The 27,496-nt window shown below is 43.8% G+C and overlaps 1 protein-coding gene across 3 annotated transcripts in view; it reads right to left on the bottom strand.

The window, feature by feature from the left end:
• The window catches only part of SH3KBP1 (SH3 domain containing kinase binding protein 1), a 409,330-nt gene that overhangs the window by 65,932 nt on the left and 315,902 nt on the right, over positions 1–27,496 (bottom strand). For all 3 annotated transcript variants that reach the window (XR_004539909.1, XM_033949043.1, XM_033949044.1), the window contains 3 exons: positions 23,154–23,229; positions 19,671–19,765; positions 10,127–10,234 (listed from right to left, as the gene is read on the bottom strand). Coding sequence is in view for 2 of the 3 variants with exons in the window: in XM_033949043.1 (XP_033804934.1) it covers positions 10,127–10,234; positions 19,671–19,765; positions 23,154–23,229 (279 nt within the window). In the remaining variant the exon portion in view is untranslated. The remainder of the gene's footprint in view (positions 1–10,126; positions 10,235–19,670; positions 19,766–23,153; positions 23,230–27,496) is intronic.

Raw genomic sequence — 27,496 nt, 5'->3', positions numbered from 1 at the left:
ACCCACCAGGAGTTTTGAAAAAAATCACCCAACTGGGCAGGAAAATCGAATTGAAAAACCAATTCAATAGGCTGAATCGAATCAAAATTTTTTTTCCTGAAGCTGGCAGCATTAGTTTGCGCTACTGTCTTAGACTTTAGGACCTGGGATTGGGGAGAGATGGCATCCTCAGTACTTTATAATGCAAGTGAAACGAGGATTTGGTCAGACTTTTGAAGGGTCTGCAGAAAAAAAATATTGTATAGGCCAGGGACATGAGACAGCAGGAAATGGGAACTTTTCTTCCTTCTATTTTTGTGAATGGAAAGGCTGAGGATGTCAGAGAGTTCAGTTAAAATATGTGCTTTATAAGAAAATATAATAATGTGTTTTATAAAGTTTATAGCATAGCTGGCCTACCCAGTGAGGTGTTCCTAGTGGTGGTGGTGGCAGCGTGTCAATGTGCTGAGAGGAAGAGGTGGTCTGAGAAATTCTGCTGAGCAAACTCTGGGACCATTTCCACCCCCCAGTTAGTCCATCCACTCAACTGGTTCACACACTGAGTGGGTCTGTTTTGGGATCTCTTCCAGTGGTTTATCAGTATCTCCTTCTGGTCCAAGGAAGGAAACTTTGTTATCCTTAGCATTGACCTACAGAATATGTTTGTAACAGCTGCTTGTGTGGCATTAGGCTATGTAGTGATCGAAAGAAAAAAACAGACCTTTGCACATTTTTGCACTATATGGTGGGTGTATGAGGAGATTCACATTTCCTGCACAGCTAAGTCCATGTGAAGTTACCTTGTGCTGTATTTGACATCTAGCAAGGTCTCTGTTTGAAAGGAAAGATCTAAACTTAAAAATGAAGTGGCCAGAAGGTATGGTAAAAGCAGATAGTGTAGCTGGTTTTAAGAAAGATTTGGACAAATTCCTGGAGGAAAAGTCCATAATCTGTTATTAAGACATGGGGGAAGTGTCTGCTTGCCTTGGATCGGTAGCATGGAATGTTGCTACTCTTTGGGTTTTGACCAGGTATTAGTGTCCTGGATTGGCTACCATGAGAATGGGCTACTGGGCATGATGGACCATTGGTCTGACCCAGTTAGGCTATTCTTATGTTATGTTCTCATCTGTAGGGGCCTTTGTTTTCACTTCTTATTTTAATGTATTTTTTTTCTGGGAACTTATCAGTGTTTTTTATAATGGGAACAAAAATGGAAGAGAATTAATGTGTGTGGGATGAGGGGGTAACTAATTTCTTCAGCTAAATAATTCAATCCACTTTAAACAGACATAGGAGAACTCACGCACCATTCACACACCCTCCAACCAAAAACTTCAAAAGAAAAAAAACTGTTCGACAACCTCCTAGCCATTCGAGCTGCAACACTCGACCCCCAACTCTACAACCAATTGACATCGACCACAGACTGCAAAACCTTTAAAAAGAAATAAAAACCCTTCTATTCAAAAAACACATAAAACCGAACTAACACAATCAGAACTGTCCCAAGCATCACCTGCAACTACTCCATATGTACTTCTGATGTCATGAAAATTCAGACATAATTTATGTTATGTTTGGAATATAAGAAAATTTTAACTGCATGTTTCTATTCTGACCATTTATTCCGTTTCATGGTCATTACCAAAAATATTTTTATACATGGGGGGGGTGTCAAAAAATGATGGGCCCCGGGTGCCACATACCCTAGGTACGCCACTGGTCGAACGGCTGCATTCTGAACGAGTCTTAAGCGTTTGATGGTTTTTTTTAAATGAACCTAGGTAGGACTAAGCCTATATAAATTGACTGGGTTAATCACACAATCTTCTAAATTTCACTGGAATAACTTTGGGAGGGCCTAGGGGTGGGGAGATAAAGTTAGGAAGATAGAATCCTAATGCTGTTTTTTAAAATTTTATCTACCCGATGAGACCATCCAAAACAAGGACCTGCAAGAAGACTAGTCACAATCTGGGTAAAAAGCGGACTTCACAGATTTTAACCAAATGACCTTAAAAATCTGCTCACCTCAGTCTTGAGAGCTACGGTTTGTAATTTCAGTTTATCTCTGACAGATCTGTAAATGGGGATTCCATGGACCTCGTGGATGTCTACCACACGACCTTAAAACGAGAGCGGCCGTGGCATGGAGTCTGCAGGGATCTTCGTTTTAACTCCCACGGACCTCACAGATCCTGCTCATCCTCATCTTACCCCTTTTCCAGTGGGATCTGCGAGGTACGCAGGAGTTAAAACGAGGATCCCCTGCAGATCCCATGCCACGGCTGCTTTCTTTTTAAGGTCGTGTGGTAGACACTCACGAATCATGTGCTTTAATTCCGTGAGGTCCGCGTTTTAACTTTTAACACTTGCTGATTTCTTTTTTCTTTGTGGTTGGGACTGGGTAAAACATGGACGCTGCGGACCCCGCAGAGATCCTTGTTTTAACTCTCGCGGACCTCACGGATCCTGCTCAGCAGATTTTTAAGGGCACGTGATTAAGATCTGCGAGGTCCGTGTTTTACCCAGCTCCCCCCTCCTCCCCCCGATCCCTTCTCTGTACTTGGTGAAAAAAGAGGCTCCATTTAGAAACCCACACCCAATCCCCTTCAGGCTTAAAAAAAAATTGCTAGTATTGGCACCTTCTCTTATTCTAATTTTTCTTCTTGCATTTCCAAAAACCCCAGCGATTCTAATATTCCTCTTCTGACAGCTACACTCTACTTTTTCAAAGATCTCTCCCAAATTTTCCTGAAGCGAAATGGGCAAAGGCTGACTAGTGTCACTGTATTACCTTGAAACATGAGTTTAATGACCTCTGTTTTGCTACAGACAACATACCACCTGATAATAGAGGAGGAGACCAATGAGATTAAATACTATGCATCTAGTTGGCTTGAATGCCTCCTTAGATTGGTTTTATGGTTTTTAAATTATATTAAAAGGAATGTTGAAAACCTTGTTTTCAAACACATGTTTCATAGTAATAAGAACTATGACGGAAAGCATGGAAAGTAACCTTAATTGGTAAATTTTAACCTATCAGGAGCAGGAAATAATTTCATTGGTTGTTGAGGTTTATTTGAACACTTTGAAATGCTGAGCCGTCATTTTGAGTGTGGAGAGTTGCACGAGGACAGGAATCCTCTCCGCCCCCGCCCATCCCGCCCTAAAAGTTACCTGTCCCCAAAAAAAGCAGCAATTACTTCAGAAAGTTTTGATTTTTTTTAAAGCCTTAGTTTATTTAAACCAGCAATAAAATACAATCCTTTTTTTTTTTTTTTAACACCCCCTTCCTTTTTTTAATCCCCTCCCCTCCTCTTTGCAGCGTCCTCCGGTTTCCCCCCTGGCCTCCCAGACTCACCTTCAGCTAATTAGGGCAGCCTCGGTCTCTTTCCTGGGCGGTGTCTCCTCTGAAGGGAACTTTTTCTCTTATGCCCGATTTATGTGGATTTTTGGATCAGATGAGATCTCTGCCCTCTCTATTTCTCTCAGAAGTCCTGGACGTAGCTCTCAAGGTGAAGTCCGATCCAAATTCCCCCTCTGCCAGACTTTTAAGCACTGGCCACTCCCCTATCACGCTGGTCCTTCATTTCTGTGTACCTCAAAGGCAAGACTCTGCTCTTTTGCACCTGAACTCCGATCTCCGTTAGTCTAGAATCAGCAAAATGACTGGCAGCAAGAGTTCAGGTGCACCAGCGATCTTTTTGCAGGCTGCCCTAATTATCGTAGCTGCTGAAGGGCAGCACTATTTCCAGCCGCACTTCTTCGCAGGGTAGTGGGCCCTGCACGTAGCTGACGGGAAGTCTTCCCTCCGATGCCAGCTCTGACGTCGGGAAAGACTTCTGGGTCAGCTACTGGTGTCGTGCTGAGAGCGCTGCACGCTGCAGAGAAGACTACTGTGTGGAGGGCAGTTAAAGATGCATTATCAACCAAGCTCTCCAACCCTGCGGGATCCCCATTCCCCGTGACCACGAGGGGCATCCCCAAAAGATCCCCAACAACCTGAGGCGGCGACCCCCATGGGATCCCGCGGGGTTCCCGTGCAGCTCTATTTGAGTATTCACAGAAGCTTGAGAGAAGTGAAGAAAGTACAATTATTTTAAATATTACATTACATTATCATTTATATACCGCATAACCTGATTTAGTTCAATGCGGTTCACAACTTTTAAGAATCTGAGAAAATCTCAGGAACTACACAAAGTGACAAATCATCATGTCCTAATTATGTATTACAGAAATTTATCAAATCAATAGGTTTTCAAGAGTTTCCTGAAATGTTTACACGATGCAGCTTATACGAGCAGTGTCTCCGATTGCAGCCTGAAATGAGAGCAACCTACCCCAAAAAAATTTTGTATCGACATTCCTTAACAGAAGGGAACGTGAAATAAAATAGAAAGCGTTTTGGCAAAAGTATGCCATGGAGAATTGACTTTTTTTTTTTTTTTTTGCAGAACTCTTTATAAGGTCCACTAGAATCTCTGATGCAGTGATAATTTATGCCACGACATAGTGGCTTTCATCGGATGGATGGACCATTGAATATAAGGTTTAAACACTAGTAGTTAAACACTAAAATGACTAAAGCACATTTTTTTTTTTTAAGTTTTGCACATTTTTTAATGTTCAGAAGGTTTTTTTTGTACCAATGACAGATATGAGTGAGCACTATTTTTAGAAGTGTCCAATTTAAATCTGTGGCTTTTCCTTCTGATAACTGAAGATTCATGTTATATTTAAATCTTTTTTTTTAATTCAAAGTGTATTCAACAGAACAAAATGAAAATAGGTAAAACTTTCCTCTGGTGAATGGCAACAAAAACAATCATAGGAAATCCAATTAAAGCCTTGAATTACATTTTAAGATACAACGAAACCAATCCCCTCCCCTAACATACTTCTACCCACTCATGGTTGACTTCAAATAAACAAGACTAAACTTATCAGACTAAAAATTAAAGATATGACTATGAGCCTTAGAGCAAATGTGTCCCAAAAGCGTTCCCAAGTTTGTTGGAACAGCATTCCTGAATGGAATTATAAATCCGTAACCGAGATCTTTTCCATTTTCATTTGAAAGATCATATATGTTCTCCATGCCTGCAAATCTGTTTGCTTCAGTGATATCCAAACTCACAAAATAGATTTAAGGGCAAACAACATAACTATTTTCAAAAAACATTTCAGTCCTCAGGGCACAGGAGATACTAAGACATAGATTCCAGAAAGCATTTTGGGGTTCAATGAAATTTTATACCATCGTAGACTTGACACATACTCTAATGCCATTGCCAAAATTGTTGTATCTCGGGACGCCGCCAAAACATATGGCCTAAACTGGCATATGGCGGCTGGCATTTAGGACAATTGCTAAGATTAGACGTGCGCTTTTCGGAGAGAAATATATAACCGTAATGCAAATTTATAGAGCCCTTCCCAATGAAAAACGTATCCATATGGACTTCACAAATGCTTACATCTGTGCAGTTGATAAAGATAGCTGCAAGTCTGTATTCCAGGAAGAAGTAAGATTCACAGTCATTTTCTGGAGAAGCTTATGATGAAAAGATAAAGATATGTTACTATCTGAGAACCCATTGTATAAGCCTTAGACAAGGTATCCTATACATCCTCACTCAGATCCTCCCAAGATAAGCTGTGAACATATTGGTGCAGCTGAATATAAGCAAAGACATCTCTATCAGCGTATCAGCAAAGGGTTTCATCTTGCCCTCTTTAGATAAAAATATTTTATACTTTGCTGATTCCATCTCTGAAAAGTAACAAAATCTTGGTCTAGAGCCAGGGGTAGGCAATTCCAGTCCTCGAGAGCCGGAACCAGGTCAGGTTTTCAGGATCTCCACCATGAATATGTATGAGATGGATTTGCATGCACTGCCTCCTTGAGATGCAAATCTATCTCATGCATGTTTATGGTGGAGATCCTGAAAGCCTGACCTGGCTCCGGCTCTCGAATTGCCTACCCCTGGCCTAGAGGAAAAGCATGATTTCCTTGTAGATATGGAGTGATTTGGGCTGAAAAATTAAGTCTCTTACAAATCTATCAAAAAAGGACAATGGATAAAAACCAGTACCTGGATGAATACAGGAAAAATAATAATGATTAACCTCCCCCCCCCAGAACATTTTATTAAAAACACGTTAAAAAAAGTCTTTGTGAACAAAGATAAGCAGCAGGACTATGGTTATATAAAAAAAAAAATCCAAATTTTTCCAAGCTGAAATTTTAGGTTATAGTAAAGTATTTAACATGGTGTGGAGCCCATTGGCATCATTTATTGAGTCACAATAGATGTCATGTACCTTTTCTTTTTATCTGACCTCCTTACACAACCAAGGTGGGAGGGAGGGTAGTGGGAAATGTGTTATTGTTTGTTATTCCTATTTTATTTATTGTATGGAAATTATAAATGTATATCTACTTTTATTAGTTAAGGGGGGAGGGGGGCAGAAAATGAGTGGTTTTTGAATTATTTGCATATTTAAAGTGTGTTTCTTGATTTGTTTATGTTTAAATTCATTGTGTTGCATTATTTATATTTTAAAATTAATAAAGATTTACAAAAAAAAAATCCAAATCAACAGAACAATTGTTGTTCAAAGGACGGTTTCAGCATTTAGCCTTCCTCAAGAGTCCATGTTATTTGATCAGGAAAAAGTACAGGGCAAATGTAAGGTAAGGTAGTGCAACCGACTGCAATGCCATAGTCCATAATTAGCACTCAGCTTGAGCAACTCAATCTAACTAAAACAAATGTTTTTCCTCCCCTTGTTTTAGTTGTCTTACAAATTCATCTCCACACCAACTTATATGTTTTCAGAAATGGATAATCTTTAAAAATTATTAAGGGGGAACCACTCGATGTATGTAACATACAACAAAAATATAATTTAGGCACCAATTGAGTTTTGATATCCGTGATCGAGAAATGTTCAGAGTTACGAAACCAGTCATTTATATGTCTCATACCACAGGCAATGGTAATATATCTTAACCCCCTTGATTTGTCAGGGTATGTAAGATCTTGACTGGCAGCTTGGCTCTTTTCCTACACCATAGATTAACATTGCAATCCTCTGTGCAAAAGTTTCTCCTCTTTCGTTGTAAGAAATAAGGGTAGTATTTGGCATACATAAAGCAGACAATGGGATTTTGATCATGTTATTCAACTGAATTCTTCCCCACAAGGATAGGGGGTATGCCCGCCTGGCACTCAGTCTCACAATGGAGTCATTTAATAAGGATTTTACATTCATATAAAGCTGACAGGTCTGTCAGCACATAAATACCCAGATATTTAAGGGCTCTGTCTTCCCATGCCACATTGTCCCCCATTGAATGTATTTTTAAATGTTCATCGCTTAGAATTTGAATTGAGCGATTAATCAAGAAAAATAATAAACTTGAAACTTGAAAGTCTCCACTCCAGTCGCCCCTTTTTTCTTGCTTCAAATTTGCTCCATTCGTTCACTTCTTCAGCTCAGTTCTCTTCGTGTTCTTACACATTCCATCGTTCTATCAAAACTTGATTACTGTAATTCTAGTCTTATTGGTCTTACAAACTACCAGCTATGTCAGACACAATTTGTAAAAAAATACCGCAGGCAGATCACTATATCGTCGTCCCAAATTTGACCATGTTATACCTCTTTTAAATGCAGAGCATATTCTTCCTGTTTCTTATTGAATCCCATATCCTTTCTTTTCAGATTCTATCCAGTGGTCTTCATTCTTTCCTATTCAGCTTCCTAGTTCAACGTTCTCCACAGATAACCCCTTCATTCAGACCAACATTTCGCGACCTTAGAATTACAGGGTTCTAAGTGACAATTTTCAGTATTTTTAACTCAGATGACTTCCGGGTTCTATCCGACATGTAGATGTTACAACACTCACGAGGCTTTATTGCAACTTAATCGTTCCTTCATTTCATAAGAAATTACATGGTAAATCCACACATGTCATTGAACACCAAATTGTCCCACAAACCTCCACTTCAAATTTCTGAGAATGACTTTCGGTACAGTTAGAACCATGTGATTCTAAGGTCGCGATTTGTTGGCCGTCCCCTCTTTCAGGCAGTTATTTCTTGATTCCAAAAAAATTCCTCTCTCTCAGTCATGGCGCCTACTCTTTGGAATTCTCTTCCCTTCTATCTTCGCACAGAAAATTTACGTTCAACATTTAAACAATAATAATAATAATCATAACAGTTTATATACCGCAGGACCGTGAAGTTCTATGCGGTTTACAATGAATTAGGAAGATTCTATGAATTAGAATGAATTACAATGAATTAGAAAGATTCAATGCGGTTTACAATGAATTAGAAGATTCTACAAATTGAATGGAACATTCATAGTTAAGAAATTAGTGGTTAACAGTTTACGGGATCAGATTTGGGGGGTGAGATTTAGAGCCCTAACCCCTTTAATCTTTCCTCATACGAGAGGAATTCCATCCCTTCATCATTTTGATTGCCTTTTGTTGAACCCTTTTCTAAATCTGCTATATCTCTTTTTGAGATACGGTGACCAGAATTGCACCGAATACTCAAGGTGAGGTCACATCATGGAGCGATATGGAGGCCTTATAATATGCTTGGTCTTATTTTCCATCCCTTTCCTAATCATTCCTAGCATTTTTTTTGGCCGTCTCTGCACACTGGGCCTCTGTTTCTATAAGCAATTATCTGTCCCTGCAGTAAAAGCTGTTGATAGATTTAACCTGACTTGCGTTTTATTTATTTATTCATTCAATTTTCTATACTGTTCTCCCAGGAGAGCTCAGAACGGTTTTCGTGAATTTATTCAGGCACTCAAGCCTTTTTTCCCTGTCTGCGGGCTCACAATCTATCTAACGTACCCGGGGCAATGGGGGGAGGGATCAAGTGACCTGCTCAGGGTCACAAGGAGCAGCGTGGGTTTGAACCCACAACCTCAGGGTGCTCAGGCTGCAACTTTAACCACTGTGCCACCCTCTGAGCATGGCATGGCAAACATTATCTGACAAAGATGGCAAGACACAGTTAAAGTATGGCAAAACATAACATGACCAAACATGGCATGGTGAAACATAGCATGGCGAGAATAGCATGGCAAAAACATAGCATGGCAAGCATAGTATTACAAAGCATGATTAACACTGTGTGACACGACTAGGCAAGTGTGCATGACGAAACACAGCATGGAAGACATGGAACGGCAAACATGGCATGGCATGAGAGATCATAGCATGGCAAACATAGTTCAGTAAATATGGTGTACACTTCTCCCTCTGTATTCGCTGTGATAGGGAATTAAGAGAACCACAAATACAGAAAAACTGCGAATAACTTTTTCATATGTTATTCACTGTTTTCTATTAAAGACCATCGTGAATGTGGTGAAATCGCGAATAACATGGCGGGAGACCTGGCCTGTTCCTGAAGGAGAGGCAAAACACGGTGAAGAAAGTGCTGGGAATCAGTGATTTTTCTCTGTAAATGCTTGGAATCAGCGATTTCTCTATGCAAGCTGATGTAATTTGGGGGGGAGGAGCCAGCAAGCTTAAAACCGTGAATAATCGAAACCGCGAATGCTGAAATCGTGAATACGGAGGGAGAAGTGTATAGTAGGACAAGGACGGTGGAGTGTGGTAGAACACTGTATGGCAAAACATGGCATGGTCAGCAGTGGCATAGCGAGGGCGAAAGTCACCCGGGGCGGTGGCGCCCTTCCCCTGCCGTGCATGCATGCCCCTTCTCGCTTCCGAAGCGAGCAGCGTGCCTGTGTCGGTTCACCCTTTGACATTACTTCCTAAGTGTGGGACCCGGAAGCCGATGCAGACGTGGGCAGCAATGTTGCCTCGCACTGGAGAAGAAAAAAAAAGGTATATGGGGGGGGGGAGGGGAAGGCAAGGTGCGCGTGCGATTGGCAGGGGGAGGAGTGGGGTGGGGCGGAGAGGAGGAGGTTTGCCAGTGCCCCTAGCGTGACGGCGCCCAGGGAGGACCCCTCACTACGCTGCTGATGGTAAGATATAGGATGAAGCACATCAGCTACATAAAGCCACAACAGCAGCTGGCACTAGAGGCTGGTACTTTATTAGAAGATTCAGTCATTATATAGTACTTACATTAACATCCTTCTCACAATCTGGGGGAAGGAGTTTTACAAAATTATCTGGAAACACTCCTCTTCTGCCATTCACCTCTCCAAACCACCAGCCCACATCTAGGCACTCCTAAAACAGAGCACATACTGCGTGATTAACATCTTGAACAGATAAAAAGGGGATCTAAAGTACTCAGCTTCAAAACATAAAGGTTGCATTAATAATTACTCCAATTCATACTGCCTCATAAGCCTCAAAAAGAATAGACAAAATAACTTGCATTTTTATTAAACAAAAAGTACAGTGCAAAATAAAAAGGTGGTGTAGGAATGATTTTCTTCCCTGGGACAAAATCTTGGTGTCTCAGATTTCAGATAGACAAGTTTTACCGGGGGCATAGCCATAGTGAGTTTGGGCTCAAGCCCACCAACCCAGCAGCCACAGGCCACCAGCAGTGGTTCCTACATGCTGCCTGCAGCTGACCCGGAAGCCTTCTCTCCTGCGCATTTTGTGGTTTGCATCAGAGGGAAGGCTTTCAGGTCAGCTGCCAGCAATATGTAGGAACCACTGTTAGTGACCTGGAGAGAATCAGAAATGCTGCACGGGCTGGGGTGGTGGGAAGGGAGGGAAAGAGAGATGCTTCACGGGCTGGGGTGGTGGGAAGGGAGGGAAAGAGAGATGCTGCACAGACTGGGGTGGTAGGAAGGGAGGGAAAGAGTGATGTTGCATGGGCTAGGGAGTGGGAAGGGAGGGAAAGAGAGATGCTGCACAGGCTGGGTGGTGGGAAGGGAGGGAAAGAGATTTTGCATGGGCTGGGGGGTGAGAAAGGAGGCAAAAAGATGCTGCATGGGCTGGGGGTGGGTGGGAAGGGAGGGAAAGAAAAGATGATGCACGGGAAGGCTTTGAAGACAATTTTGTTTGCCAAGCACTTTGGAAATGAACTACTTCTATCTCTCCTGTATTAGTTCTTTTGTATTTTTCTTTTTCTTAATGTTAACAGAGTTGAGCTCCAAATTGGCCAACAACCCAGTTTATAAAACTAAGTTTTAGTTTAGTTACTTTACGCTGTCCTTCCCAAGAGCTCAAAAGATTGGCCATAGTTCTACCACATTTATTGCTGTATTGATAAAGATGATACTGGTAGTACATCTAGGATTTTTGAGATCTCTGATGTATCAACTAGCTCAAAGAAACCAAAAACTGGACCTTGTGGGGAATCTGCCATAAAGACGCCATGCAGCATCTACCCGCTGCTCCAGGCGCAAAATAGCACTATCTCAGGGAATTTTTCTTATGATTAGAATAGCTGATAACAGTCCCGAAGAACAGCTTTTGCTGCTTCCCAAAACAAATAGGGATTTTTCGCTCTTTACTCAAAATTGTTGGCCGAGTGATCTGCCCATTGGGAAAGTAGGTATTGTTTAAAAGCAGCATTCCTGTACAAATCAAGTGGAAATTTCCAGCCTTAGGTTTTAGGATCCCCTTTAAGGTCCCAGCCCACCTACAGCACAGCATGGTCAGAAGCCTCAAAAGGTTCTGAAGTAGCCTCTTGAACAAAGGCCATAAGGTCTTATGATACATATTAAAATATAATCTATGCGAGCCTGAGTGGAGTGGGCCTTAGAATGATCTGTATAATAACGCTCCTGGGGGGATGCAACACTCCCCATATATCTAAAATATCAAAAGTAATATCCTTTGTGTTCATTCCATGCTTTTTCTAAATTCTGTCATTGTTTTCCTCTTTACCACTTCCCTCGGGAAGGCATTCCAGGCATCAACCACCCTCTCTGTGAAAAATAATTTCCTAACATTACTCTTAAGTCAACCACCCCCGCAACCTCAATTTATACCCTGTGCTTTTACCATTTTCCCTTCTCTAGAAAAGATTTGGTTCTTTTTAAAAAAAATGTTTAATAATGTTTATAAGCTTTAAAATCACAAACAACAGATCATTCCCACACCCACCAACGTACCAAAAAGAGACAAGTTTCATAACTTTACATATCAATTTGACAATAAGAATCCAACAAACCCCATACTTTTTAGAAAATATGGCAAACGCCTCTGGTTTATAGCTGCTACTTCCTCATACTTCCGCACCAAAGAAAAATCATTCCACCAGGCGCATTCTGAAAATTCAGAACTAGTCTTCCAGCAAGTCAAAATTTGCTGAATCGATAAACCCATTAATCGATAGCTTGGCATCTGCTTTATTTAATACTGCAACCAAGGCCGCAGAGCAACCAGTCTGTAAATTAGTGGCACATGAAATTTAACAATAGCTAAAACTCTTTTCCATATTGATTTCCAAAACAACTGTCCACAAAAATAAGCAAACGTATGTTGAAAAGTCCCCACCTCCAGGTGACAAGACCAACAAAAACACCCAACCCACCCCTCCCTTCGACAATCGTGACACCTTATAAATTGCCCAAAGGATCCGATGAGCCACATAAAAGAGTGACTGTGTCACTGAATCTGAACGGGTAGGCCTTGTTCAAACCCTTGTCCAAAAAGTCACCTAGTCATCCTCCTCCATTGTTTCTCCAAACTCATGCTTCCAAATTTGCTCCAAAGCCACACATCGATTAACCCCCTTAATTTCTGGTACATGGTTGAGGCTTTGTATTCTGCCCAATTAATCTCTCAGAGATATCCCGTAAACCAGTATCTCCCCTCTGAACAAACCCTAATAACCTACAATCGTTCCAACAATGCCGAAGCCGTAACCAATGTTGACCAACATACCAAATACTTTCGTCTTGCTAGTCAGCCTAACCAACCACATCACCCTGTATCCCTTACCTCAGGATTTTATCAGAAGGAAACAAGATCAGCTATCGGCCATACTTGATCCAAACCCTCTGCTAAGAACTTAAGTACCTGCAGTACTACATCCATCACTGTGCGTTACAATGAACCACGGTCTCCACCTTCATTGCTAGCAAGCCAACTAGGGGAATCAAGGATGCCAAAGGCCACTGCAGCTGCAACCACCGAGACCACCACCCATCCTCTTCTGGCAGCAACCTCTTGCTGACTTACAAGTGCGTTCGCTCTGAAGCCCCCTCCCCCATCTCTCTTCACTTATCTCCCTCTATGCTCCTCCTCATGATCCATCCTCTTCAAACGATCAATGATATTCAGAAAAGTCAAAAACGCTTAAATTCACTAACTCAGTGGTGTAACAAAGACAAGACCTTTCTATGATAACTTATTCTAATAACTTTGTTATGGGATATCAGATTGATCTTTTAAGTATTCTAACTCATCAGGTCTGCCAATTCCTCATCCATCCCTTTTTTTTCTTTTTTTGTCTTATTTTTTCATTCAATGTATGTGATATAAATACTTTAAATAACTTAGCTTTTGAACAGTATTATTCCATGCTTCAAGCACAGTTCTCCAGCATTTAAAAAATGCTCCCCATTGCCAACGCGTTTCGCCACTCTTTATCAAGGCTGGGGATACTAAACAGGTTTACATCACTGTCTACTATGCTGCTGGCCTGCAAAAGAATGACCTCCTCATGATCGCTATTCGTCAGGCAAGCCCCTCTTATCTGTACCCTTCTCTTCCACCAGGGCTGTGGAGTCGGAGTCGGAGGAAATTTCGGGTACCTGGAGTCGGAGTCAGAAGTACAAAAAACTGAGGAGTCGGAGTCAGAACATTTATCTACCGACTCCATTTTTGAACTTGGCATACCAATCACGAGCGATTCTTTCAGCTATAGCACCCACTATATACACAGCACAAATGTTGTGAGCAGCTTCTGCGGCCTTAGAACCTTGATTAAAAGCTAAAAGAAGGTGGTGTCAAAAATGCTCATTTCTCTCAACTTGACATTCCATTTTAACGATCTGAAAATTAACCAGTGCTGTGGAGTCGGAGGAAATTTCGGGTACCTGAAGTCGGAGTCTGACGTACAAAAAATTGAGGAGTCTGAGTCGGAACATTTATCTACCGACTCCACAGCCCTGTCTTCCACTGCCAACTCCAGATTCCATCCCTTCTTTCTTGCGGCACCGTATGCCTGGAACAGACTGCTTGAATCAATATGTCGTGCTCCCTCCCTAACTAAAAGACCACTTTTTTAAAATCTATTTTCAACTCCTAACTCCCACTCACTGCTGTCAGATACCCTATACCCACTGTCATCATTTCCTCTACCATAATCTCCCCAACCCCGAAATGTCCTCTCTAAATTAGATTGTAAGCTCTTCCGAGCAGGGATCCTCAAATAAACCATTACAGCGCTGCCTACGCCTTTCAGCGCTTTACAAATAATAAACAGTAGTAGTAACCAAGCCATCACTGCTGCCACCAAAAAATCCGCTTAAATAGCCTTGAAAGGCGGTATATAAAATCCTAATAAAACTTGAAAAAAACTTGATAATGATATAGCCCAAAGTCAGGGAAAAATCACACTCCCTGTACTCTTAAACCGCTTCAGTTTCTGTAGGTATCAAATTTTCATGTTGTACTCAAATAAAAAGTTAAAATGAGAAAATCAAAAATGCTACTTTGCAGATCAGCATCTCTTGTTGTTTATTTATTTATTTATTTATATACAGAGCATGCAATTTTATAAGAGCCATTTTCTATGTGTAAAAAGAAACATACTGTATAAAATCACCCTCTATGTGAAACTGTCATGAGTTTGCTCTCGAGTACTTTTTTTTTTTTTAAGAAATACTACTGGGCAGGATCACAGATGTTCTGAGAGTGTTTCCAGCCAATCAAAAGCAGTTTTACACAACAGGAATTTCTGAATAGGACTGGGTTTAAATTTTCCCACTCGCCAATTAAAGTATATTAGATTTTCCATGACTTTTTAATAAAATATTCACGCTTGATTGCAACCAGGGCCACTGCAAGGATATTAAGTACCAATGGCGAACCTTAAACCCTAACCATCCTGAAGTCCCCAAGACCATCTCTCCCAGAATAAACTGGGTAAATGGTTTATTTGATAATATCGCCTACCTTACAAAGTAAATTGAGGCGATGTACAATTAAAAACTATAAAAGTAGAAAACAACTCCATCAAAAAATAAAGAAAATGATTTTAGAAAGCCCATCCAATCAAGTATGTCATTCACGTATGTCGCTTGGCTGCAATCTCTCATAATGTCCAAAGTCTCTAAGAATCTGACTCCATAAGTTTCAAAAGCTAAGGTCTCCTTTTACTAAGGTGCGCTAGCCGAAAAATTACCGCCTGCTTAAAAGGAGGCGGTCGCGGCTAATGCGCGCTAAAACCGCAAGCGTGCCTTTGTAAATGGAGCCCCAAGTTTTTATATTCTTTCTGAATAATTTCAGTGATGATTCTGAACATAAAGATAACGGAAGCTTATTCCATAGAAAAGCCACCAGGAAGTAAAATGCCTTCTTTCTGGCGGCTTCATAGTGTAGCTCGGATGGTCTGGGCAGAGCCTGAAAACTGCGTACCCTCCCTACCAGTAAACATACCCCCTGTTCTAGTGGTTCCTAAACTTGTCCTGGGGGAACACCAGCCAGTCAGGTTTCCGGAATATCTACCATAAATATTCGTGAGATCGATTTGCATGCACTGCTTTCCACTGTATGCAAATTTCTCTCATTCATATTCACTGTGGGTATTAAGAAAACCTGACAAGCAGGGGTTCCCTCAGGAGAGGTCTGAGAATCACTGCCCTAATTTTTCCTTTTACTTGGTAGCTGTCAGGACCTATTGTTTTCCTTCAAATTTGGTTGCTCTTCATTGCTCACCACCCTTAAAAAAACAGCTGTTATTCCAAGCGATTGTCTAAGTAATAGCCAAGCCACCCTGATCATGAGTAATAATTAAGAGAGCACGGCAGTGATAAGCTGGCACAAAATAAATAAATGAAACAAACAATAATGTAAATTGTAGTGAAAAATAGGGCACGGTCATTTTTATTATTTGAAGCACAAGGTGTACGCCTATGATGATGTGCAGCAGGGCGTGAAAAATCGCCTGCTTTAAACATATTTAAGCCTGGAACTCTGGTAGTTTTGCCAGTGTAACGTTAGCTTTTATGACCACACTGAGGGGTATGTCTATTATACAAAAATTATTATATATTGATTTAATATCAACTTATCTCAATTATTTCACTAGGGACTAGTAACTTTAATTACCGTATTTTCACGCAAATAACACGCACCCGTATAAAACGCGCACACGTGTATAGCGCGCAGAAATCACGATGATAAGCACAAAAACTTTGGTATAACGCGCTCACGATTATACCGCGCATGCTGCCCGACTCTCCGTTCACCCCCCTGACTTCCGTGCACTGCCCCGCCTCTCCGTGCGCTGTCCCGACTCTCCGTTCACCCCCCCTGACTTTCGTGCACTGCCCCGACTTTCCGTGCGCTGTCCCGACTCTCCGTTCACCCCCCCTGACTTCCGTGCACTGTCCCCCCGTGAAGGTCTGTCCCCATCCTGAAAGCCTGATGCCCCCCCCCCGACGTCCGATACATCCCTCCCCCCGAAGGACCGCCGATTCCCCAACAATATCGGGCCAGGAGGGAGCCCAAATCCTCCTGGCCACGGCGACCCCCTAACCCCACCCCGCACTACATTACGGGCAGGAGGGATCCCAGGCCCTCCTGCCCTCGACGCAAACCCCCCTCCCCCCAACGACCGCCCCCCCAGCCGACCCGCGACCACCCTGGCGACCCCCACGACCCCCCCACCCCCCTTCCCCGTACCTTTGGTAGTTGGGCCAGAAGGGAGCCCAAACCCTCCTGGCCACGGCGACCCCCTAACCCCACCCCGCACTACATTACGGGCAGGAGGGATCCCAGGCCCTCCTGCCCTCGACGCAAACCCCCCTCCCCCCCAACGACCGCCCCCCCCAAGAACCTCCGACCGCCCCCCCAGCCGACCCGCGACCCCCCTGGCGACCCCCACGACCCCCCCCACCCCCCTTCCCCGTACCTTTGGTAGTTGGCCGGACAGACGGGAGCCAAACCCGCCTGTCCGGCAGGCAGCCAACGAAGGAATGAGGCCGGATTGGCCCATCCATCCTAAAGCTCCGCCTACTGGTGGGGCCTAAGGCGCGTGGGCCAATCAGAATAGGCCCTGGAGCCTTAGGTCCCACCTGGGGGCGCGGCCTGAGGCACATGGTCGGGTTGGGCCCATGTGCCTCAGGCCGCGCCCCCAGGTGGGACCTAAGGCTCCAGGGCCTATTCTGATTGGCCCACGCGCCTTAGGCCCCACCAGTAGGCGGAGCTTTAGGATGGATGGGCCAATCCGGCCTCATTCCTTCGTTGGCTGCCTGCCGGACAGGCGGGTTTGGCTCCCGTCTGTCCGGCCAACTACCAAAGGTACGGGGAAGGGGGGTGGGGGGGTCGTGGGGGTCGCCAGGGGGATCGCGGGTCGGCTGGGGGGCGGTCGGAGGTTCTTGGGGGGGGACGGTCGTTGGGGGGGAGGGGGGTTTGCGTCGAGGGCAGGAGGGCCTGGGATCCCTCCTGCCCGTAATGTAGTGCGGGGTGGGGATAGGGGGTCGCCGTGGCCAGGAGGGTTTGGGCTCCCTTCTGGCCCGATATTGTCGGGAAGTCGGCGGTCCTTCGGGGTGGGGGTGCGAGTGGTCCTGCCAGGGGGGGGGGATGTATCGGACGTCGGGGAGTCGGCCGGGCAAGAGGGCTTGGGCTCCCTCTTGCTCCGATCGTGGGTGCGGGTGGGAGCGCGTGCGAGCGGTCGTTCGGGGTGGGGGTGCGAGTGGTCCTGCCGGGGGGGGGGATGTATCGGACGTCGGGGAGTCGGCCGGGCAAGAGGGCTTGGGCTCCCTCTTGCTCCGATCGTGGATGCGGGTGCGGGTGGGAGCGCGTGCGAGTGGTCGTTCGGGGTGGGGGTGCGAGTGGTCCTGCTGGGAGGGTGAATCGGGCGTCGGGCGGGGTGGGAACTATGTTTTAAAACTTTTGTATACCGCGCTCACGCATATAACGCGCGAGGGGTATGCGCGGTAGGTAAAAACGCGTATAACGCGCGCGTTATATGCGTGAAAATACGGTACTATCCGTTGGGGGGGGGGGGAGAAAGGAGCAAAATATTTTTAAAAGATAATAAAACTTAAAGAAAAGACATGCCTTCTATTGGATGGAGAACCTGTAGACTGGAATAATTATTCAAGAAAACTTAACTGAAGCCTAGATACCGGCAGGTAACTCAGTCTGCCAGGAAACAGCTCAAGCTGCCACAACAGAACTCCGCCTTTCTCTGACTTCCTGCTTATTACAGTCTGTACAAACGGTTCATAGACAAAACCGCGGAAGACAAAGGCGCGCGCTAACATCTGAGTGCAAGACGGAGGCGTGCGCCGAAGAAAATGACAGTTTTTAGGGGCTCTGACTGGGGGTTTTGTTGGGGAGCCCCCCCACTTTACTTAATACAGATCGCGGCGGCGTTGTGGGTGGTTTGGGGGGTTGTAATCCCCCTCATTATACTGTAAACTTAACTTTTTCCCTGTATTTAGGGAAAAAGTGAAGTTTTTAGTAAAATGTGGGGGGTTACAACCCCCCAAATCCTCCACAACGCCCCCACAAAGCGGCACGATCTGTATAAAGTGGGGGGGTTCCCCCCCCACACACCCACGTCGGAGCCCCTAAAAACAGTTATTTTCTTCAGTGCGTGCCTCCACGCTGCGCTCAGTTGTCGGCGCGCGCCTTTGTCTTCCGCGGTTTTGACCTGACACCGTACAAACAGCAGTCAGCTATATCACATAGTCTACTAAGGCTATATATAATACGCATTCATATCAAAAAAAGCCTTAGAATAGTTTCTTAGACCTCAGCAGTGCAGCAGAATGCATATTATACTTCATGCATACTGCATATTTACTCTTCTATAAACTAAACGATAAAAAGATAAAAAAGATATATAAAAAGAAGGTTAGAATATGACCAATGACGATTCTGGTGCTGTTATGCGGTATGCATGAAGTATAATATGCATTCTGCTGCACCGTTCAGGTCTAAGAAACTATTACAGTCTGTGTCAGCTCTGTCTTGATTCATATTCCAGTATAGCAAGATGCATGTATGAAACTTAGGGCCTTTTCTATCAAACTGTGCTAGCAGTTTTTAGCGCAGAGAGCTGGGCTGAATGGCCCGCACTGCTCCTGACGCTCATAGGAACTCTATTAGTGTCGGGGAGCAGCGCGGGCCATTCAATGTGACTCACCGTGCTGCAAACTGCTAGCGAAGTTTGATAGAAGAGGCCCTTAATTAAGGAATAGTGATATCTAGTGCATTAAAGAGTCCCTAGCACTCTGAATGTTTTCTCTTTAGGCTTCCTGTGCTGCGCATGTCACTTCCTGTGCTGAAGTAAACAGAACTGCTGAAGTTGAATCATGAATGACTCGTCTGTCTTTGATTTTGAGCTCATAATCAAAGCTGAAGAGCAACCTCCATAATCTTCCTAAATCCCATCTGATTTTTGTACAAATACAAGTAATCCACCACTAACAAAGCAAAGAAGAGCAGCTAATGAGGCTGAAAATATGAGACAGTCCCCAGAGAAATATTTGCTACGGGACATATTTTAAAAGCTTACCTTCTTCACAATTGTAATGATTTCGCCCTCTTTGATAGTCAGCTCATCTTCATTCTGTGCTTCATATGGAAACAGCACTTTGCAATATTCCTTAGCTGGAAGAAGAAAAATAATTTACACAATTTATACCCTCTGCTTTTCATTTTTAAAATTTCCTTCCAAAGTTTATTTGAACATAAGAAAAGCCTTACTGGGTTAGACCAATGGTCCATCAAGCCCAATAGCCCGTTCTCACACTGGCCAATCCAGGTCACTAGCACCTGGCCAAAACCCAAGGAGTAGCAACATTCCATTCAGAATCCTAAAGAATAGCAAGATTCCGGAATCCCAAAGAGCAACATAAGATTCCGGAACCCCAAGGACTAGCAACATTCCCTTGCTACCGATCCAGGGCAAGCAGTGGCTTCCCCCATGTCTTTCTCAATAACAGACTATGGACTTTTCCTCCAGGAACTTGTCCAAACCTTTCTTAAAACCAGCTAGGCTATCTGCTCTTACCACATCCTCTGGCAACACGTTTCAGAGCTTAACTATTCTCCGAGAGAAAAAATATTTCCTCCTATTGGTTTTAAAAGTATTTCCCTGCAATTTCATCGAGTGTCCCCTAGTCTTTGTAATTTTTGACAAAGTGAAAAATTGATCCACTTATACCCGTTTCATTCCGCCTCAGGATTTTGTAGACTTCAATCCTATCTCCCCTCAGACGTCTCTTTTCCAAGCTGAAGAGCCCCAACCTTTTTAGTCTTTCCTCAGACGAGAGGAGTTCCATCCCCTTTATCATCTTGGTCACTCTTCTTTGAGCCTTTTCTAGCGCCGCTATATCTTGCTTGCATCTTTGCCCTTTCTGACATCATACAAAAATGAGATGCTGTGGGAAGGGACATCTTTTGGAAACTATACCAGAATTTTCTATAGTTAAGGATTAGGCAGCTACATTGTAATCCTAAAATAAATACTAGCCTGCATTTGGAGTACAGCAGAGTCCAACAAATTGTCATTCACCAAGCAGGAAAAGGAAGATCTGCTGCTATTTGCTTGGTTTCTACTGCCATTGAAGACATACTTTTTACTACTTTGAAAACTCTTCAAGGAGAGCTAAAATTAAAACCTTTTATCTCTTGCACTCTACCATATTATCAAATCACATTTACTATAAGACTGCCACATAAACCAGCCCAGTGGCTTGACAGCCCTACTGTCCATTACCATATATGGAAGGACCTGTGTGATTCCTGGCTCAGATTGGCCAGAGTTGGGATATGCGGAAGAGGCAACATTCACAGCCTCTAGCATAAGGCACTGGGAAACAATGGCTGTGTGATTTGAGGGTTCCGGAATGAGCTCTGGTTCATGGCTCTGGCCTAGACTGTTATTACAATGTCTGGGCTAAATCAAGCTTGAAAAAGACTTTTTATTAAAAGGGGGAGTAAACTTCCTTGGATTGCTGTAAATTTATTTATTAAAAAAATTTGTCAACTGCCTATTCCTAGGCGGCATTATAAAAGTAACCTACATAAAGTCAAACAAACACGACCTATACACGGTTCATAGTCTACAGCACACGAGGACAAAGGTGTGCGGACAACTGAGCGCAGGACTTCATCGCGCCAAAGAAAAAACGTATTTTAAAGGACTCCGACGGGGGGGGGGGTTGTTGGTGGGGAAAACCCCCCCCACACACTTTACTTAATAGAGATCGCGCTGGCATTGTGAGGGGTTTGGGGTGTTGTAACCCCCCTCATTATACTGGAAACTTTACTTTTTCCCTGTTTTTTAGGGAAAAAGTTAAGTTTTCAGTATAATGTGGGGGATCACACCCCCCATACCCACCCCCAACATGGCAGCGTGAGGCAGTGTGATCCCTATAAATAGAGTGGGGGGGTTCCCCTCCCCCACACCCCCATCAGAGCCTTCTGGGTCAGAAACTGGCTGTCGGACAGACGCCAGAGGGTGGTGGTTAATGGAAGTCGCTCGAAGGAAGGAAAGGTGACTAGTGGAGTCCCTCAGGGTTCGGTGCTGGGGCCAATCCTGTTCAATATGTATGTAAGTGACATTGCTGAAGGGTTAGAAGGAAAAGTGTGCCTTTTTGCAGATGATACCAGGATTTGTAACAGAGTAGACACCGAAGAGGGAGTGGAAAATATGAAAAAGGATCTGCAAAAGTTAGAGGAATGGTCTAATGCCTGGCAACTAAAATTCAATGCAAAGAAATGCAGAGTAATGCATTTGGGGATTAATAATAGGAAGGAACCGTATATGCTGGGAGGAGAGAAGCTGATATGCACGGACAGGGAGAGGGACCTTGGGGTGATAGTGTCCGAAGATCTAAAGGCGAAAAAACAGTGTGACAAGGCAGTGGCTGCTGCCAGAAGGATTCTGGGCTGTATAAAGAGAGGCGTAGTCAGTAGAAGGAAGAAGGTGTTGATGCCCCTGTACAGGTCATTGGTGAGGCCCCACTTGGAGTATTGTGTTCAGTTTTGGAGACCGTATCTGGCGAAAGACGTAAGAAGACTTGAGGCGGTCCAGAGGAGGGCAACGAAAATGATAGGAGGCTTGCGCCAGAAGACGTATGAGGAGAGACTGGAAGCCCTGAATATGTATACCCTAGAGGAAAGGAGAGACAGGGGAGATATGATTCAGACGTTCAAATACTTAAAGGGTATTAACGTAGAACAAAATCTTTTCCAGAGAAAGGAAAATGGTAAAACCAGAGGACATAATTTGAGGTTGAGGGGTGGTAGATTCAGGGGCAATGTTAGGAAATTCTACTTTACGGAGAGGGTGGTGGATGCCTGGAATGCGCTCCCGAGAGAGGTGGTGGAGAGTAAAACTGTGACTGAGTTCAAAGAAGCGTGGGATGAACACAGAAGATTTAGAATCAGAAAATAATATTAAAGATTGAACTAGGCCAGTTACTGGGCAGACTTGTACGGTCTGTGTCTGTGTATGGCCATTTGGAGGAGGATGGGCAGGGGAGGGCTTCAATGGCTGGGAGGGTGTAGATGGGCTGGAGTAAGTCTTAACAGAGATTTTGGCAGTTGGAATCCAAGCACAGTACCGGGTAAAGCTTTGGATTCTCGCCCAGAAATAGCTAAGAAGAAAAGAAAAAAAAAATTTAAATTGAATCAGGTTGGGCAGACTGGATGGACCATTCGGGTCTTTATCTGCCGTCATCTACTATGTTAAGCCCAGTAGCCCATTCTCACTATGTTAAAATACGGGTTTTCTTCAGCGCGAATAAGCCCTGCGCTCAGTTGTCCGTGCTCAATTATTGGTGCGCCTTTGTTCTCGCGCGCTTTTGACCCATCACCCTTATACACATATCTTAAATGAAGGTTCATGGTGTCAGATCCAAGAACTGATTCAGATTGGAAATACAAAGAAGCAGAAAAAAATACCTGCTGGGTTAAAATAAAACAAACAAACCCACAAAAACCTAACTAAATAAAAACAACAGATTGCCAAAAAATACAACAGCCTTACCTTTTGATCTGCTGTCAGCTTCTGCTTTCACCGAGTCCTGAGTTGCCATAGCTGGAGGTAATTTCTTCCCAATTGTCTGAAATAAAGAAATTACTTCATCTAAGTCTTCTTTAGTAACCCTTCAAAGAAAAATCAATAGAATTTTTATGATGCAAAACCGGAAGGGAGCTGCAAAGATTCAGAACCACGTCCATGAAACCAATGTTACGGTCTTAACTGTACTGTAGGGCGCTTTTAAAAATGCACACGCAGGCAAAGGTCTGCAGTTAGGCATGGGTAGAGAAGCACAGAACATTAGCAGGCAGGTAGGTCCTCTGCTCCACAGAGATACATCATGGAACCAAGGCTTTCAGATCCCAGGAAAAGTAACAAGTGATCAGGCACAGCTGGAGTCTTCTCAGCTGGTTAAAGCGGTATTGCCTCCAACTCATTGCAAAACTGAAATGAGCAGCAAGAGACCAACTTATGTTAACTCGCATCCGTCCAGGCTGAAGTGAAACTTCAGGTAATGAGCAGACTGGGTTAAAAAAAAAAAAAAAAAGTGTAGAAGATGACAGCATTTTTTTTCCTTCTTCACTCCCTAATCTAGGCTCAGCATTTGGCACACCTAGCCAATGACGAATGCCAGACAAGATCTCGGAGGGAGTGACGGATGTCAGGCATTGTGTGACGGTGCAATTTCTTTTTTTTTTTTTTATTCTTCACTTTATCTTTTAACAACGGATGGGGAACCTATCTAAATTTCTGAAATAGCTTAGCCTGCCATGGCACATCCCTTACTGCTGGGAGAGGCCAAAACCTGCAGCAGGCGGTGACAGGAGGATGGGAATTACAGTCAATTACAGAGAACTACCAAACAAATGTCTCAAGGTGTCTGCAGCATATAGTACACAGCACACAATGGCAGGAAGGGCAAACCCATCCATCCGGTCTGATCCTTTTCACGCTGCAAAATATGCACTTCAGCTGCCAGTCCCAAGGTGTGACCTCTAAATCAAATTTCTCCTTGCACAGGTTGATCTGGTTTGCTTCTCTCCTTGAAATGCCACCACCTTGGGGAGAGAAGCATATCATTCCCCTATCTGCTCCTTCCTGTACCCCTCAAGTCTGACCACAAAGCTCTATAACAGGCCAAGGACAAAGCCAGAACTTTATTTTTATTGGGGGAAGGGGGAGAACAAGCATTTCCTCTTAGTTGTCCCCCATCATAACTTTGCTGGCAGGGATGTTCAAGCCCCCACCAGTCAAAGACACTCTCTACTGCCTGAGGAGCAAGGAAGCGAGCAGGTAAACCTCCCACACCAGCACTTCCGCACATGCTCAGTTCAATTACATGAACTGAGCATGTGCAGAAATGCCAGCATCGGCAGCTAGAGCACCCCCACTGACTTCCTGCCACTCAGCACGGATGCGATCTCTGACATCAAGATGAGGCTTGAACACGTCCGTCAGTCACTTGTTCGGTGCCACAATTTTATAGGGGGCCTGAGCCCAAAATGGGGGAACCCAGGTCCAAGAGGCCCCCTCGTGGCTCTGCCACTTTAAACTTGTCAAACCTTTTTCTACTGATGGCCACATTTTATAAAATTTGAAGGGCCAAAACACAGAAGTCTCTCTCTCTCTCTCTCGTGTACCACCCCCTACTCTCAATCCTTCACTCAGTCTCTTTTCTTCCTCTCTCTCTCATATACCTGCAGCTTATTTCCTTCAACCAGCTTCAGTTGTACAAAATACAACGACATTCCTGCTGAGACTTGAGACCATGAGACCAACCCAAACCTCCATGGCTCAAGTTTGCAGAGAGCCAAGTCATGGTGGGAAAGCAGGAATCTCACTGTAACCACCACAAGGATCATCAAGCGTCCACAGGCCAGATTGAAGCATTTGGCGGGTAGAGTTCTAGCCTGGAGGCCATAGGATGGTCAAGCCTGCCCCACTGTGCAACAAATTTTAACTTTTTTTCTGGGGCAAGACGAAAATGAGGTTTAATTTATAGAATTTGACCTCCTATGTATGAAAACAGCCTCCGTTTTCTCCTATCACGTACAGTTTTTGAGCAAATCGCAAATATTTATAGCATGAGAAGTCATAATGTAACACATTGCGTCGATTTAAGAGTTCCTGTAAATATTACTTTCTAGAATCGTTTTGCTGTTGAAGTGCGTTTATAAACGAGATTAGGAGCGTCTCTAATTAATGTCCAACAATAACCAGCATTGACGAATTCCATCTGACCTGATATCATTTCTGCATTGTAGCAATGTCCTGGTGAAACCTTTCCCCGTGCTCATCACTTACACTGCCAAGATAATTGGGGGGAGGGGGATTTTAATTGGAGGCAAACTTTTAATATTTTACAGACTGTTATAACATTTACTCCAAGCATTAGAAAATATGGTGAAAATGTCAAATTTTGCATTATAATGCTCTTTTGCCAAAAAATCAGAGGGTTATACCGAAAAATTAAGATCGGTTTTGAATTCAGTGACCCCTGAATCACTATAGAACACCCACTATAATTCATGCCCCCAAACCTCTATTGCACAGTGTAATCCAAACAGCTAACATGGTCTCTGGTCTCTGTCCAGAAACAAAAAAAAAAAGAGAAAAATTCTCTGCACAAATTGTCAAAACAAATCAAAACAAAAACAAGAGAGCAGAAATCAAACTGTCAAAGGAGTTTATTAAAAACTAACATGCATATTATGCTTGAAAAACAAAGAGGAACCAAGGTGAGTCGTGTTTTGGTGTATGAGAGCCTGCATTAGGAGTCTAACACAATATATAAAAATTATGCAAAACGTACATCAATAAAAGGAACCAGGACTATATAATTAAAACCATATTTAAACCGGACTCAAAAAAGTGTTTGATGGACAGACCTTAACCCTTTCACTGGCCGCTTTACATAACTTGATGTTGAACGAGAGCAACGGCGCCGAGTAAACTGGGATTTGGAGACGCAGATCTCCCATAAGAGCCATAGAAGAGACATGTTGCTTCTGAGCAACAGTGCCAAATAAAGGGTTAACATACACGTGTCAAGGTCTGAGACAGATAAACTGACATGTAATATAACCCAGGGCTGCATTTTAATTAAAACTGAAATCAATCTATGTGCTAGAAACCAACAGAAGACCATTTTTAAGGTAGTACCTGTATGACATTTGTAAATCGATTTGATTGATTGTAACCACAGAAAGGCAGTACAGTACTCCCTTGAAATTCATGGGGGTTCCCATTCCAGTAACACCCGCGAATTCTGAAAAACCCGTGAATACGGGTTTTCAGTTGATCGAAGGCAGGAGAGAGCAGCTGGGGCACTGGCAGGTGCTTAAATTGTACTTACGAAGCCGGGCGCATTTTCCGACCGCCTCTTCCTGGTACTGAAGTCATGGTTACACCAATCAGGAGCTGCTTTGATATGCCAGATAGCGTGTCAAAGCAGGTCCTGATTGGTGTAGCCATGACTTTAGTACCAGGAAGAGGCGGTCAGAAAATACCGTGAATTACTGAGTCCGCGATTTGCGAACTGCGAATTTGAGGGGGGTTTACTGTATATCAAAATCCCTTCCCCTAAAGAACTGAATCTCCCTCCCTCTCACTCACAGATCCAACATCTCTCCCTTTTTCTTCCTTCCCTGCCTCTCTCTCTCTCTCCCCCATTACCTTTCTCTCTTTTCCCTTCCTCCCCTCCACCCCCTTGAGCAGCGACACAGACTTGGTGGAAAGCTCATCTCACGGCTGCTAAAGCTCACCGACTCGGCCATTACTTCCACCATTGGCCCCCTCCAGTTCTGTTCACAGGTCTGAAGCTCACTTTCTCCCTTCTACCCATAGTTCAGCATCTTCCCCCCACCTCCTCTCCCATCGTTCTGCCTTAAAAGTGGTCTTCTGTTGGTCTCTGGCAGAGGTTACCATGCCACATAGATTGCCTGCAACCTGCTCCAAAGCTTTCCCTCTGACCCGTCCCACCTTCTCTGAAATCACCTCTTGCTTCTGCATGGGTGGAACAGGTCAGAGGGACCAACAGAAGATCAGCTTTAAAGGTGGACCGGAATGAGGTTGGTTGGAGGATGATGATGAATTTCCTGGTGGGGGGGGGGGAGGAGGGAAGATGCTGGATTGTGCCAAGGACAGAGGTTTGAATTAGAAAAGAGCAAAGAGATGTTTGGAGGAGACATTGCAGTGTGATTTTTTTTCCCCCCACAAAGAATAATTAATGCATAAAACTCAGGGTTAACTGTGATTAACTTGCAGCCCTAATATAGACAACTTTGGTATCCATCCTGACAGCCCCTACCCTACAGCCATCGGGGGCTGAGGCGAGAGTAACTCCGCCC

Source organism: Geotrypetes seraphini, chromosome 6 (assembly GCF_902459505.1).
Source record: "Geotrypetes seraphini chromosome 6, aGeoSer1.1, whole genome shotgun sequence".
Taxonomy (NCBI): domain Eukaryota; kingdom Metazoa; phylum Chordata; class Amphibia; order Gymnophiona; family Dermophiidae; genus Geotrypetes; species Geotrypetes seraphini.
Note: the sequence above shows the minus strand (reverse complement) of the source record. Positions and strands in the feature narration are given on the sequence as shown.